Source organism: Crocuta crocuta, unplaced genomic scaffold (assembly GCF_008692635.1).
Source record: "Crocuta crocuta isolate KB4526 unplaced genomic scaffold, BGI_CrCroc_1.0 scaffold1, whole genome shotgun sequence".
NCBI classification, from domain to species: domain Eukaryota; kingdom Metazoa; phylum Chordata; class Mammalia; order Carnivora; family Hyaenidae; genus Crocuta; species Crocuta crocuta.
The window spans coordinates 3,381,532-3,396,749 of NW_027527930.1; the positions used below are offsets into that span (position 1 = coordinate 3,381,532).

A 15,218-nucleotide genomic window follows, 5' to 3' on the forward strand; every position below is an offset into this window, starting at 1 on the left:
CCCTGCTACGCCTTTCTAGTATGTTATTTTGCTATTGCACATCAGATTTGCTGAAGTACCCTGACTCCCCACTCTTGCTTTTATAATGGCTTCTGCATTCATGTATTTCTAGGCAATAATGAAGATTGTGAGGAGAAATTCATAACTAAGTTTATTAAGTTAATAAATATCACTTTACAGAAGTTGTTAGGTTCATGTATATAATATATACCACTACATATCAATGTTCAAGGCCTTTTTTTTCTGCTTTTGTTCTCATTTTTTGAGTTCTCATGTCTCACTTTAGAGTTTTCATAATAAACCTATTATGTGTTATCAGTCAGGGTCAGTTGTCTTTCTTTAGTAATACCAGCATTCCCAGAGAAGAAAAGGAATTCTTAAATTGAAGGAGTAGCAAAATTTTGGGGTGAGGAAGGATGAAGAAGGTAGCATGGTCATGACTGGCTGGGTGCTGCAATACCCTTTAAAAATATATATTTATTTTTGGGAGAGGGAGAGTGAAAGAATGTGCACTTGTGAGTGGGGAAGGGGCAGAGAGAGAGAGGGAGAGAGAAAATCCCAAGTAGCCTCTGCTCTGTCGCAACAGATCCTGACTCAAGGCTTGATCCCATGAACTGTGAGATCATGGCCTGAGCAGAGATCGAGTCAGACACTCAACCCACTGAGCCACCCAGGTGCCACCAATACCCTGTCTTTTATCTGCAATTCCAAAATCTGAAGAGCTTGGAAAACAAAGTATTTTCTTGAATTTAGTGTAAACTTAACCTCATCTAAAGGTAATAGTCTTTATCCCACTTAATGTGAAATCTGTTTCACTGCAAAATACCTGTGTATTGGATTTAACACCTGTGCAGGAGGGTGAGGGATGGTTACATAATATATGCACCACACTACTGTTTTTTTCTATATGTTATATATATATATATACACTTATTATTTTTATTTACATCCAGGTTAGGATATAGTGCAACAGTGACTTAAGGAGTAGAATCCAGTGCTCAACCCAACAAGTGTCCTCCTTAATGGCTCTTGCCCAGTTAGCCCATCCTCCCATCCCCAACCTCTTTAGCAACTCTGTTTGTTCTCTGTATTTGAGAGTCTCTTATGTTTTGCCCCCCTCCCTGTTTTCATTTTATTTTATGTTTGTTTATTTTTGAGAGAGAGAGACACACACACAGAGTGCGAGCAGGGGAGGGGCAAAGACAGAGGGAGACACAGAATCTGAAGCAGGCTCCAGGCTCTGAGCTGTCAGCACAGAGCCCAATGCAGGGCTCAAACCCATGAGCCATAAGATCATGACCTAAGCCGAAGTCAGACGCTTAACCAACTGAGCTATGCAGGCTCCCCTGTTTCTATATTATTTTTGCTTCCCTTCTCTTATGTTACTCTGTTTTGTATCTTAAATTCCACATATGAATGAAGTCATACGATGTGTCTTTCCCTGACTGATTTTACTTAGCATAATACACTCTATCCATCCATGTTGTTGCACATGGCAAGATTTCATTCTTTTTGATTGCCGAGTAATACTCCANTTTCTAAAATCCAAAAATTTTGCATTCTGAAATGTCTGGTTACAGAGATCAAGGATTATGGACAAAAATCAAGAAGGTGATTTTTTTTTTTTTTTGACTGAGGCATCCAGGTGCCCCTATTATAATAACAGCTTTATTAAGATATAATACACATGCCATATAGTTCACCCATCTAAACAATACAGTTCAGTGATTTTCAATGCATTTAGAGTTATTCAGCCATCGGCACTATCACATTTCACCACCTCCAAAAAAACCCTTATACTCATTAGAAATGACTCACCATTTCCCATCAATCCCTCAGCCTTAGGCTGCCACCTGTTTACTTTCTTTCTAGGGATTTGCCTATTCTGGACATTTCATATAAATGGAATCATATGTGATTTTTTTGTGATCAGCTTCTTTTACTTAGCCTAATGTTTTTAGGATTGAGCCATGTCATAACCTGTATCAGTACTTTTTATTGTTGAATAATACTCTGTGTTTATATGTATATTACATTTTATTTATCCATCAGTTGATAGACATTTGGGTTGTTTCCACTTTCTGGTTGTTAGAAATGATGCTGCTGTGAAGATTGGTTTACAAATTTTGTGTGGACATATGTTTTCAGTTATAGTGGGTATACACCTAGTGGTGGATCATATGATAATTGGTCATACAATAGTGGGTCATATGGGAACTCTAAGCTTTTGGAGAAGACTATTGTCCACAGGACTGCACCATTTTACATTCTTGTCAGCAGTGTATAAGGGCCCTAATTTCTCCATACCCACATCAACTCTTGTTTTGCTTTTGTTTTTGTTTTGATAGCCATCCTGGTGGTTGTGAAGTGGTATATCATTGTTGTTTTGATTTGCATTTCTCTGATCACTAATGATGTCGAACATCTTTTCATTACCAGCCATTTGTTATATATTCTTTGGAGAATTGTTTGTTCAGAGCTTTTGCTTTTTTTTTTTTTATAAATAGTTTATTGTCAATTTGGTTTAAGAAGCTGATTTTAAAAGTGCTTTTCTCTTGTCTCTTACTTGCATTACCCACAGGTTTATGTAGGAAAATGGGAAATTATGCTGAACTTGATGCCAAGAAAGTTTCCCTATTTCCGCCATCTACTTCATCTTTTTAAGGAACACTTGTTCTCACAGCCAGAAACTGGCAGAGCTGAAATTTGAAACTAGTTTTTAATTTTCTACTGCTTATGCCTCTCAATCATGGCACTATACTACTTTTCTTGTGTGTCTTTTGTGGAAACCATACTTGATTATTTCTGCTCAACTCTAAACAGCTTTATCAGATCCATATGGGATTCATTATTCTTCTTCATCTACTTTCCTCCTGTTTGAAGGTTTCAGAGACTAACCCCGCGTTACCTCTCTCCGTATCTCCCAATACCTTTACCATTTCATGGGTTTTCCCCCACTCTTGGATGTGGAATATAACACCTAGTGGCTTCCCCAGATTCCTTTCCATCCCTGATGACAAGCATTCAGCCTTTTTTCATTTCAAGGATCCTGCTTCTAATTACTATGGGGATAAACAAAAGTAATAAACATAAAATAATAAAACAATTATAAGGAAGTTAATGATTTTTGCCGTTTTTATCCTAGAGTTCCCCATGGATTCACATTTTGATTTCTGCTTTTTCTTAGAATGGATTCACCATTTACACCCTTCTGACTCTAGCATTGGATGCATTTCAGGTCTGGTGGTTATTTCAAGATAACAAAGAGTAATAGGGCATTTGGTTTCTATAGACCATTTGAGCTCAGGAACTTCTAAATGGGGTAGTGCCAGTTTACCGGATCTTTACCAAGATTAAAAACAAATTCTGAGTGGGGCGCCTGGGTGGCTCAGTCAGTTAAGCGTCCGACTTCTGCTCAGGTCATGATCTCATGGTTGGTGGGTTCGAGCCCCGCGTTGGGCTCAGTGCTGACAGCTCAGAGCCTGGAGCCTGCTTCAGATTCTGTGTCTCCCTCTCTCTGACCCTCTCCTGTTCATGTTGTGTCTCTCTCTCTCTCTCAGATATAAATAAAAACGTAAAAAAAAAATTCTGAGTATTTCTACACTGCATCTGTCCCCATTTAATTAAGTCTTCTAACCGAGTTCATGGCACACAGGTAGGCATTCAAGATTCATTTATTAACTATGTGCCAGGTGTAGGGCATGCAAAATTAAGCTATCTATAGTCATGATGAACAGAAACCTACCCAGTATGGTAATGTTTGCATAGCATTGTAGGGGCAGGAAAATTTTCCCTTCTTCCCTTTTACGTCCTTTGCCTGGTCTAGTAATTAAATTGACACAAGATGGATTAACAGGAGGAAACCAGACTTAACTACGAACATACAGGAACTCCATATAAGAAATTCAAAGGGATAACCAAAGTAAGTCATTGCATCTTTTAGACGAACAATAAATTAGTGAAGAACTGACAAGACAAAGGGGATTGGGTTTGGGGTAATAAATTGGTGAAGAAGTAGAAACGGTTGTTCATAGGCCTTCTCAGCCCTCAATTCCCTATTTGGTGATGAGGAGGCCTTCTCTCCTCCAGCTACAGAGAGGGCACCTTTTACATAGACTCTGCTTTCGGGGGGACAAGGGAGGGGCAGAGAGTATCTTGCACTCTTTCTCGAGTTTCTGAATTTCGAAATAATCCATATGCCATAGTGGCATTTTGGTGTGGCGTGTTCTCTTTGAGCATAATCGGGGTTTGAGAGATGAGGAAAAGCCTGCTGTGTCGCGGTGTCTGACTACGTAAATTCGCACGCCAGAACATGCCTCACGGCCTTTGAGACTTGGAACAAGGAGTCACTCAGTGCCTGTTTCCTCACCGATAAATCGGGCTACTGGTGGCATTTCCTGCACTGGGCTGCGAGTTAATTCAAGAACCGCGCTCGAAACTGCCTGGCACGCAAGAAGAGTGCAACGCATTTCCTGAGGGCTGGGTTGCCCGCCTGCGCTTAGCCTGACCGTTGTCCTCCGACTGGACTACACGGGTAATCCGCTTGGCTTTTCTACCGCACACTGCTTCACAGCAAGTTCTGTTCCAGATGCTCTGTTTATTTCCACATAACCCGCTGGAGAGGCGAAGTCTCCTGAGTCAGGGCCGGCCACTACCGGTGACGAGGGCGGGTGTCACTCACTACCCCGGCTCGCCCTCCAGCGTCGGCGCTCGCCCTCAGTCGCACAGGACTCCCGGTCCGGGGCACGCCGTCCCNCCCTGTCGGCCGCTGCCTCCGCGCGCCAAAATCAAACCCGGAGACCCGCAGTCCCTGGAACCTGCTGCTGGCGGGAGCTCAGTCTGCGCGTCTCGTCACGTTCGGCAGTGGCGGGAGCCCCAGCGCGCGCACCTGCGGCCGCCTCCCAGCCTTCCCTGTGGGATGCACTCNTCCCGCGACCGGCTCTGAGGGGGCCCGCATCAAGAAGATTGCCATCGAAGGGAACATCGGTAAGGAGGCTCGTAAGGAGGCTCGGGAGATGCTGGTCCCAGAGCACGGGGTTTCCGCTTAGTGAGGGCTTCCTTCAGGCCTGGCTGTATGGATGCGGGCACGGCCTCTACCTCCCTTCCCATCGAACGCATTTTGCCCTGTCCTGCCCCGCTTCCCTCCCGTGCCCCCAGGGTCGCGGCGGCCCCCGGGCGTCAGGCGGTGCACGCCCGGGCATGCGGGCCTCGGAAGGTGCCCTTGGGCCCGGTTCCTCCTTTTGTTGGGATCGCGCGAAGGGAAAGCTTTTTTTTTTTTTTTTCTTTTTTTCTTTTGAGGCCGTGTTAGTTCTTGAGGTGTCATTTACATACATTAAATTATCCTTTCAGGTGTACTTTTCTATGAGGTATGACACACATAATAATGCTGTTTCACTACCACATGGTCAAGATTCAGTACATTTTTATCACCTCAAAAAGTTCCCTGGTGCTCCTTTGTTGTCGGCTCCCTCCGGATTCCTGCCTCTTGGCAGCCACTGACTGATCTGGTTTCCAAGTTTTGCCTTCTTCCAGAATGTCCTATAAGTGGAGTCATACAGTATGTAGCCTTTGGGTCTCCCTTCTTTTATTTAGCATAATGCTTTCAGATGTATTCGCGGTCTCCTCTCTTCGAAGAATGAAGAGGTGGACCTAGAATAAAATGAGCAGCAGGCAAAAGTTTATTAGAGCGTAAGATGAGAAAGTACGAATTGCAGGAAAGCTCTGTTTACAGAGAGGGGGCATTTGAAAGTGAAGGCCCAGCCGACTGTAGGCGAGGGTCCTTGTTTTACAGGGTTCTGGTTGGGCCCCCCCTCCCTTGCGTCTAGTTCCTTCTCAGGTACTACCCTTATTGGCTAGGTAACTAAATGCTTAGTCATTCCTTTTTGATTGGCTTGTTTCCATCGTATGAGGGGTGATCTATGGCCATACTGTTCCGTGTGGTCGTATGTTCTAAGGTCTACCACTTACTTTTAGTCAGGTCTTTTGTCAGATTCCTGAGGGGAACCCGAGGGGAGTAGACGGTGTCTGTTAGATTTCTTAGAGGATCTCTGTACCCGAGCGAGTCAGCTGTGGTCAGACACTCCCAGCATTGTTTTAAAATATGTGTTTTCCCCCCATCCGATGACCTTCAAGTCTTACTTAGCTTCTCCCTTTCTGCCTACCGAATCCCATCTTCTACTATTATACTTAATATCTGTAGTTCTCTTTTATTGCTGAGTAGTATTCCATTGCATGGATATACCACAGTTTCCCTCTTTCCCAGTTGTGAACATCTGGATGATTTCCAGTTTTAAGGATTAGGGATAAAACAGCTGTAAACGTTCCAGTACAAGGAAAGAGTTTTTGATGGTCTTAGTATTCTGGAGCTCCTCACCCCTTACCCCCTTCCAAGTAAACATTGGCTTATGATTCAAAGACCAGTACTGTTTCTGTTCCTAATCCGGATGAGGGCAGACTGTACTATGCATATCCTTTTGCAAGGTACATCTGAACTTACATTCTTCTTTATTTCCTACCACAGGAAACCTATGCCTGACACTTCCTGTTCTGATAGAATTTTTTTGGCTCCAAGTTGGGTACTGGCCATTCATGCATACAGCAAATGTTTTTTTAATTCTTACCACATTCAAAGTCCTTGTACTTCTTTAAAAAGACAAGGCAAAGTAGATGCTTTAACAGTATTGCAAGTAGTAGAAAATAGTTGAACTCACCCTCAAAGAGGGCATTTTGTCGCATTGCTCCAGTATAAAAGCACTGATGGAAAAGATCCATATAATAGATTCTCTTTTCCTTTTAGGATAAATTCTTTGAAGTTGAATGTTTACTGGTATGATTCCTCATAGACACTTACTGGATAAAGAAGAACATATATAGAGGAGGAAGTAGTTGTACTAAGCCATTTCAACTGAACAAAATTCATTTCTCAACTTTGAATGAAAAACACCGCCTCATCAATACCACAATGAGTTATTCCTTTTCCCTTTCTTAAATCCAGTTAGGCAATATATTGTATCTAGATCTCCCCAAGCATCGTTAATCTTCCCAGCACCTGAATAATTTGCTAATGTGTCACTCCATCTCCATTTTCTCTTACCTAGCTCCAGAGCTGACTTTCTATATATAAATGTAATTGTGTTATTCCCCTGCTTAAAATTCTTCTCTGACTTCTCCATTATCTACACTGGAAAGAGTTGCAAACTAATGACTTGCATTTGCACAATAGTGGCTTGTGTAGACTTGAAAAAAATTTTATTTAAAAAAATTGTTTTAGAATGTTGGAAATAATTATTTTATTTTTTTAAGTTTGTTTATTTTCAGAGCGAGAGAAAGAGAATGCACTGAGAGAGGGACAGAGAGAGAATCCCAAGTAGGCTCTACACCACCACCATGGAGCTGATGCAGGGCTTGAGCCCATCAATCATGACCTGAGCTGAAATCAAGAGTCAGACGCTTAACCACTGAGCCACTCAGGCGCTTTTGGAAAAAAAAAAATTAATGAATTGCTAGCATTTAAAATTCTTGAGATTTCCTTTTGAACATCTAGATTCTTGGCATCCTGTACAGTATCTAAAGATCTGGTAACACTGGGCTTCTGTTTCTGTAAGATAACAGTTTGCTATTTTGATGGATTGTGTTCCTTACACTTGTCTTCCTGACACTAAGGGTTTGTTGCTGTTAGTGTGCTTGCGCTGGTGTTGCTGTCCCTTCCACCTTATTTGCCAATCCCAAATAAGTTGAAATGTACAAATTGCTAATATATATGTAGAAAACTTTTTTGTGATTTCTAGAATTTGAACCTTAACTGGTCATTTTAGTTTATACTCCTGTAATTCATCTTCTCATGATTTCTGTTACTATAATACTCACTTGTGTTAGATTTATGGAGGCCTTACCTGCTTTCATATTAATAGTTTGTATAGATGATTTTTGGCATTAGTAATTCTGTTAGGTCCCACATGACTTTTTTTTTTTTTTTAATGTTTTATTTATTTTGAGGAGAGAGACAGAGAGACAGCGTGAGCAGGGGAGGGTCAGAGAGAGAGGGAGTCACAGACTGAAACAGGCTCCAGGCTCTGAGCTGGCAGTCAGCACAGAGCCCGACGCGGGCCTCGAACCTATGAATCGCGAGATCATGACCCAAGCGAAAGTCGGATGCTTAACCGACTAAGCCACCCAGGCGCCCCAGCCACATGACTTTTTAAAGTAGTAACACCAGTGTCTCTGGTTCTTATTCTCCTTTGCTTTCATAGAATATTAATTTATTAATTACCTTTCCCCTCAAAAGTTAAGGAACTAGATTAATCCGATTGGGAACTATAGGTAACTGTTGTTACTCTGCTTGAACTAAAGAGTAATTTTAAAGAATAGCTGTTTTTGTTTCTAAAATTTTAGAGTATGACCACATGAACTTTTTCTCTTTGTAAGCGTGTCAGAAGAAAGCTGAATACTCTAGCTTTAAGTGCTCTTAGACTTGGGACACCTGGGTGGCTTAGTCAGTTAAGGGTCTGACTCAACTCAACTCTCTGTTTCAGCTCAGGTCATGATCTCATGTTTCGTGAGTTCAAGCCCCACATTGGGCTCTAAGCTGACAGCAAGCACGGAGCCTGCTTGGGTTTCTCTCTCCCTCTCTCTCTGCCCCATCCCTGCTTGTGTTATCTCTGTCTCTCTCAAAATAAATAAATAAACTTAAAGAAAATTTATTTTTAAAAAAGTGCTTTCAGACTCTGGGTGATGCCTGATTTTTTAGTATGTTCCTTGGATCCTCTTTCTGTATATCTTATTTTCCTTCCCTTCTTCCATCTAGCTCGTGAATGTCCAGTGATCATTATATATGCTTCCACTTACAGTCTAAATGCTTTATAGTCCCTACGATTACCCTCTCCATACAAAATCTGTGGTCACCAGTGTTTTTCCCATGATTAAATCTAGTTTATCCTTAAAAGTTTTTCTTCTATCCTGTGGTGATAATATGCCTTTGTGTTTTGCTTGTCAGCAGTTCTCTGTTCTGTGTTACCTTCTTACTCACCCCCATCTCCGCTCCCTGTTTTGGCTCTGTGTTTGATCCCTTAAACTTCTTCTGGTTTTTTTCTTCTTTTCTATTGCCTAGGTAATGTCCTAGGTTTGAATATAGTTCTTCAGGTCAAAGGTAAGTTCTTTTTGCCCTCTTTGAATATCCAGTTTATAAAGATGAGGTAAGCTTGCAGAAACTGCGGCGCCTGGGTGGCTCAGTCACTTACACATCCAACTTCGGCTCAGGTCATGATCTCGTGGTTCATGAGTTCGAGCCCAGGGTCAGGCTTCAGCCTGAGAGCTCAGAGCCTGGAGCCTGCTTTGGATTCTATGTCTTCATTTCTCTCTACCCACCCCCTCCCCTCAAATAAACATTAAAAAATTTAAAAGCTTTCAGAAGCATCTTTTCTATATTTTTTAGTCTGTGTGTGTATGTAATTCTGTATACATATGGAGGAGAGTAAGAGAGACAGGGAAACACATTATGTTGACCAGAGATGTCTAATATAACCACATTTGGTGACTTCAGATAGAAGGGGTGTGGTGGTCATTAGGAGTATCGCTACACCCTGTTAAATTCTAGATCAAGACTTTCCCTACTATTAAATGGAAGGAATTCCCAGGTAATATTAAAGTAGTGAATATAATATGCCCTGATTATGCTTGAACTATTTCCTTTATTTTGCCTTCTTAGTGTCTCAGAAACTAGTGAAAGATCAGGGAGAAGCAAAGTACAACTTGTTTTTAATGGTTGGGTAAAGTGCACAGAACCTTGAAAGTGAAGCAGAAAAAAAAACATGGCTGTTGCTTATAGGGATGCTGTGCAAAAACGTTTTTATAAATTCTGTTAGGCACTATGGCTTAATGTGAGTTATACAATTAGTGTCACATACGGTTTCTCATTCTAAAGCTCTAAGCTTTGGATGCATCTTTATATTGATTTGTAGTTCATTTAGCTATTTTTAAGTTGATTTTAGAGAGGAAGGACTTAAGCTTATTTGTAAACTGAGAAAATAGAGAGGAAAATTTTGAAAATTCAAGGGCCTGTTATTATCACTGTAGTCATAGCTTATCACAGCAGTTTCCATAAATAGGGTATTATTATTATTTCCACTGTATTATGAAGAAACAGGCTCAGAGAGATTCAGTGGCTTGCCCAAAATCACATGTCTAATTAAGTGGAAGAATAGGTTTAACTATTTCCCACAAAGTTGTCTCTAATTACTTGGTGAAGGAAAGTGAAGCTTGGACTAGGATTTTTTTTATGCTGTAACACCTTGCCTACAATTTCACCAGGTTAAAAATTCTTCCGTTCCATGGCTTTGATAAACTGAAAACAATAACAAACAAATGTCCTTAATACAAGTGGGTAGGGACCCTTTCAAAAAGCAAATCTAAAGAGAAAGTTTAGGATATTGAATATTTTTGTTTTTTATATTTGCTAGTATACATTTTGTAAAAGCTGATGATGTTTTGGCTTTTTTTTTCTAAGTCTCCTCTTCAATTTTCCTTTTCCTGTCACAACAGCTTCAGGGAAGACAACGTTTGTGAATATCCTTAAACAGGTCTGTGAGGATTGGGAAGTGGTTCTTGAACCTGTTGCCAGATGGTGCAATGTTCAAAGTGCACAAGAGGACTGTGAGGTATGAAAATAAAATTAAGTAAATAAAGTAAAATTCTTTTGCTTTAGAGGACCAGTAGCATTTAATTAGGTTTTTGTTTGTTTTCCCTTTTCTAATAAAATTTTCAAATCTAGCTTTAAGTTTGTCTCTTCATCTTCATCTATGGATATGTATGTGTGTTGGAGGTGTGTGTGTGTGTGTGTGTGTGTGTGTGTGTGTGTGTGTGTGTGTGTGTAAGTAAACATTCATTGAGCTATGACATTAAGATTTATATACTTCATTGCAGCTAAGAATTGTAAAAGGTTTTTTTTAATTAATTAAAAAGTTTAAAAATATAATTGCAAATTAAATTCCTTGAGTAGCTTTTTACATTTTGTTTAAAAACAAGCAAACAAAGAAACCAAAGGCAAAAAAACTACCCAATAACTGTTTTTTATTAGTTTACCTTTTGAGTCTTTTGTATGTATTAGAGAGAAGCATTTATCTCTTACTTGTTTGTACTTTTCATTCTTGCCAGACTTTCACCCTAGACACAACTTTCCATTTCCCAGCACTTTCCATTCTACACTGTAAATAAGAAAGAAGGAATAATAGTTAAATTTCATTTTTTATAGCAAAATTTTTATGTTGTATGTGTACGAAGGAGAGGGATCTTATTGCTAGGACTTTCATTTCTGGAGAAATGAGAATTGAACTTGCAAGTAGCATAGCAGAAATCTTCAAAATGGAAATGTGTGGTAGAAACTTACTTTGTTAGAATTGAGGATAGAGGATTGAACAAAAATGTCTGTTTTTTAAGGTTTAGCTATTGGTATGAGGAATCTGGAAATAATAATTGAGTTTTTAAAATGTAAATCATTAGCAAGATATTCTGTAGACTTTGAGGTTATATGGTTTTGAGGTTATATGAGGTTATATGGTTTTGAATAACCAAAAATATTTTCTCACATACCTATTTGCCAAGCATAGTTAACTTTAACGGTGCATTTAGAACATTCTGATCCTTAGAATAATCCAGGACTAAGTCTTGAAGAACCTTCCTTTCTATATGGACTCCATTTTTAAAAAAAAATGTTTATTTATTTTGAGAGAGAGTGTATGAGTGAGCATGAGTGGGGGAAGGGCAGAGAAAAAGGGGGACAAAGTATCTGAAGTGAGCTGTGTGCTTATAGCAGAGGGCCCAGAGTAGGGCTCCAACTCACGAACTGTGAGATCATGACCTGAACCAAAGTCAGATGCTCAACTGACTGAGCCACCCAGGTACTCATGGACTCCATTTTCTTTTTTTTTAAGAAATTGATATTTCAATCTGGCCTTTGGGGGAAATGTAGGATTAGCCTTAAATAGAATTTTAAAGTGGGTGAATATGCTTTTTTCTTTCAACACTTTTTATTGACATGATATAACTATAGAAAAGTATAGGAAACTTAAGTCTAGTTTGAAGAACAGTTTGAAAGCTAACCATCAACCAGATCAAGAAATAGAATATTACTCTCATTCTAGAAATCCCTATTTGTCCTCAGGTCACAGTATCTCCCTGCCTAGGGTAACAACTCCGCTAGGGGTAATCATATCAAATACCTCTTGCAATAATAATTTGCTTTCTAAAAGTAATTTAATCATCTACAAACATATGACTAAGAAATAAAATTTAGTATTCCATTTTTGAATGTTACATAAATGAAATCAACTGGTTGCAGTTTTCTCCCTCTTGCTTTTTTTGCTTAGTAAGTTGATGAAATTTGTTCATTTGATGCATACAACTGTAGTTTGTACATTTTCATTGCCATAGAGTATTCAGTTGTATTCAGACATTCCAGTTTTTCCATTCTATACTTTTGATCAATTTTTTAGTGATTTCTAGTTTAGTTGTAAAAACAGCCCTCTTATGAACATGAATCCTGGTGCACACGTGCAAAAATTTCTCTAAAAATAAATAAAATCACTGGCTGGTGGGGTATTTGTGTGATGCCTGTTTTCCAAAATGGTACTATCCAGCTTCCTAATTTTTGTCATTCTGTTAGGTGTTTAATATCTTTTATGTTTTTAATTTTGTATTTCTTTGGTTGCTAATGAGATTGTGCTCCTTTATTTAATTAATTTATTTTGCTCTTTGGATTTCTTTGGTGAAGTCCTTGTTCGAGTCCTTTTGTCATTTTCCTTTAGTTTTCTGTCTTTGCTCCATTCTGAATTTTCATCTCCCAAAGTATGTCTTGTGGCTTCTTTTTTGACTGAAGTGCCAGGCTCAGGTTTACTTACCTTTAGAAATGAGAGAGCTGTGTTCTACTGACCCCTCTTTTCCCCTCGCATCTAGGGGGGGTCAGCTGTCAGTGCACTTGTTCTCAAGTGTTAGTAGAAAGTAGACAAATTAAACCAATGTCAGAAATACTGAAAGGAGTCTTTCATTGGAGGAATGTCAGACTAGATTAGGCTAGTGACCTCTATTTGAGGCCCATTCTAGTTTTAGTATCATAAGCTTCTAACTCCTTTTAAATATGTATAACTGGTTCTTTGGCACTTTAAGTATCTCTCCCTTGCAGTATACATATAATTAACCTGAGATTCAGAAACTGATACATAAAAAACCAAAAGACCAAAAGTTTATTTAATTTTTTTTTTTAATTTTAGAGAGAAAGTATGTGCAAGCAGGGGAGAGGGGCAGGGGGGAGAGAGATCCCATGACCCTGGGATCATGACCTAATTTAAACTTGAGAGTTGGATGCTCAACGGACTGAACTACCCAGGTTCCCCCCAAAAGTTTTAATTTGTAGGGAAAAGTGTAATTATCAGATTCACTAAATTAGGTCATTCTGTTCTCTATGGAGACCCATAATTCTCAACTAGTGGAAGAAACCCTTAAGAATCTCAAAGTTTTGGGATGCTATATAAAATGACAAACAGTGCCTTAGGAATTTTAATATGTGGGATGCCTCCTATTTAAAAATGACTACCCTAGCGAATCATTGTTAATGTTGGGATTATGTTGACCCCTTTAGTTATATTGGGGAAGAGAGGTTGAAAACATTGCATTAATATATATAGGAAGGCAAATTTACAGTAAGCCAACATGTCTATTAAGCTTAGAATCAGAGCCCGGGGTAATTAGTTATATTATCTTACTAACTGATGTTATCAGACTGACACACTGATGCATCTGTCTGTATTTTAAGACTCTTGGTTTCATGGATCTGATGCTCATGTGTATGGGCAGGGGCACTTTCTTCCCATGTACTGGAGTCAGAATTCCAAATTGACCTTTATAACTCTGTTGATAATTCTATTATTAACATAGAGTTTCATCATACAGTTTACTGTAATCTAGTCATGTCTCCATGATGTTACAATTTGATTACGTTAATTGGGTTTGGGTGCACATTTTTGGAGGATAGCTTTATATCTGTATATGTATTGGAGTCTATTTATGTTCTTAGTGCTTTGTACTTCTAGGGACATTTCAGACAGTGTGGGGATGGTATTTGGGGGATAAGGTTGTGGAATGTGAGGATAGTGGTGGGTGGGTTCCCTGTATCTTTGGATATTTTCTTCTTTTCTCCCAGACTTCTACTAAACTCAAGAAATGGGATTTTCTTCTTGCATCTTGGAACTTTTCTTCTACAGACCCATTTCTGATCTATTTCTTGAGGTTATAGTGTGAATCACCAACTGTCCAAATCTGTTTTCTTAAAAGGCTGTCAATAGTGAGAAGTAGATTAGAAACCAGGACAAGGCCAGTCCTACTTTGGATGTTCTACATTTAATCACACTTCTCGGCAGTTGCTGTAGAGTTGGAAGAGTTGGGTTATTGGCACCTTTGATCGCTTCCCCTAGTTAGTAACTTAATTTGCACCTGCATGCTATGCATGCTTTTTTTTTTAGCTGTTTTATTTTTTTTAACTGCCATCTAGTGGCTAAAATGTTGCTATACTGTTGATAAGCTGCACCAATTTTAGCAAAATAATGAGGCAAAGTACCTAAAAGGTTATGTAGTCTCCCCTTCCCCCTTCCCTCTTATGATAAGATTATCTTTAAAGGAACCACTCAGATGATTATTAATCTTTGAATTGAAGGTTTATTTCAAATAATCATTTATTTGGTGGTTTATATTATTTCAGCCAAAAGCTTTATTTTAATTGCTTTCCTTTAGCTTATTTTTGAGATGGACAAACTTAGAGACATGTCTCTGCTGTGTCCTGTTTTTCTTATCAAGGTGAAATCCTAGGGGATCTTTGTTATTAATTGTCAAGTACTATTTGACTTTTATCCACTTCATGCAACTAAGAAGCCACTGAAAAGTTAGAACTGTGATAGAGAAAGGGGTAAAATATCCTTTTTTTTCAAATAACAGCATTTTTTAATAAGTCATTCTTGAAAATTAATTAGGAATGCTTGATAAAGTATTTCTATTCATACCTTCTGAGATCCCTTGATAACTTTTGTTGGCCGTGTCATGATTATCTTGTTTGGTAGATTCTAATCTTTTTTGGTTGAACTTAATTCACCTCTTTTGCAATGTTTACAAAGGTTTGGTTAGAATTAAAAGATCAATGATTTTGTATCTTTACTTGATATTTCTGTTTTTCATTTATC

The 15,218-nt window shown here is 39.0% G+C and overlaps 1 protein-coding gene across 1 annotated transcript in view; it reads left to right on the forward strand.

The window, feature by feature from the left end:
- Positions 1–15,218, forward strand: part of DCK (deoxycytidine kinase) — a 40,225-nt gene that overhangs the window by 5,084 nt on the left and 19,923 nt on the right. Inside the window, exons 2-3 of the mRNA XM_077750796.1 lie at positions 4,702–4,986; positions 10,537–10,652. Coding sequence (XP_077606922.1) covers positions 4,702–4,986; positions 10,537–10,652 — 401 coding nt within the window. The remainder of the gene's footprint in view (positions 1–4,701; positions 4,987–10,536; positions 10,653–15,218) is intronic.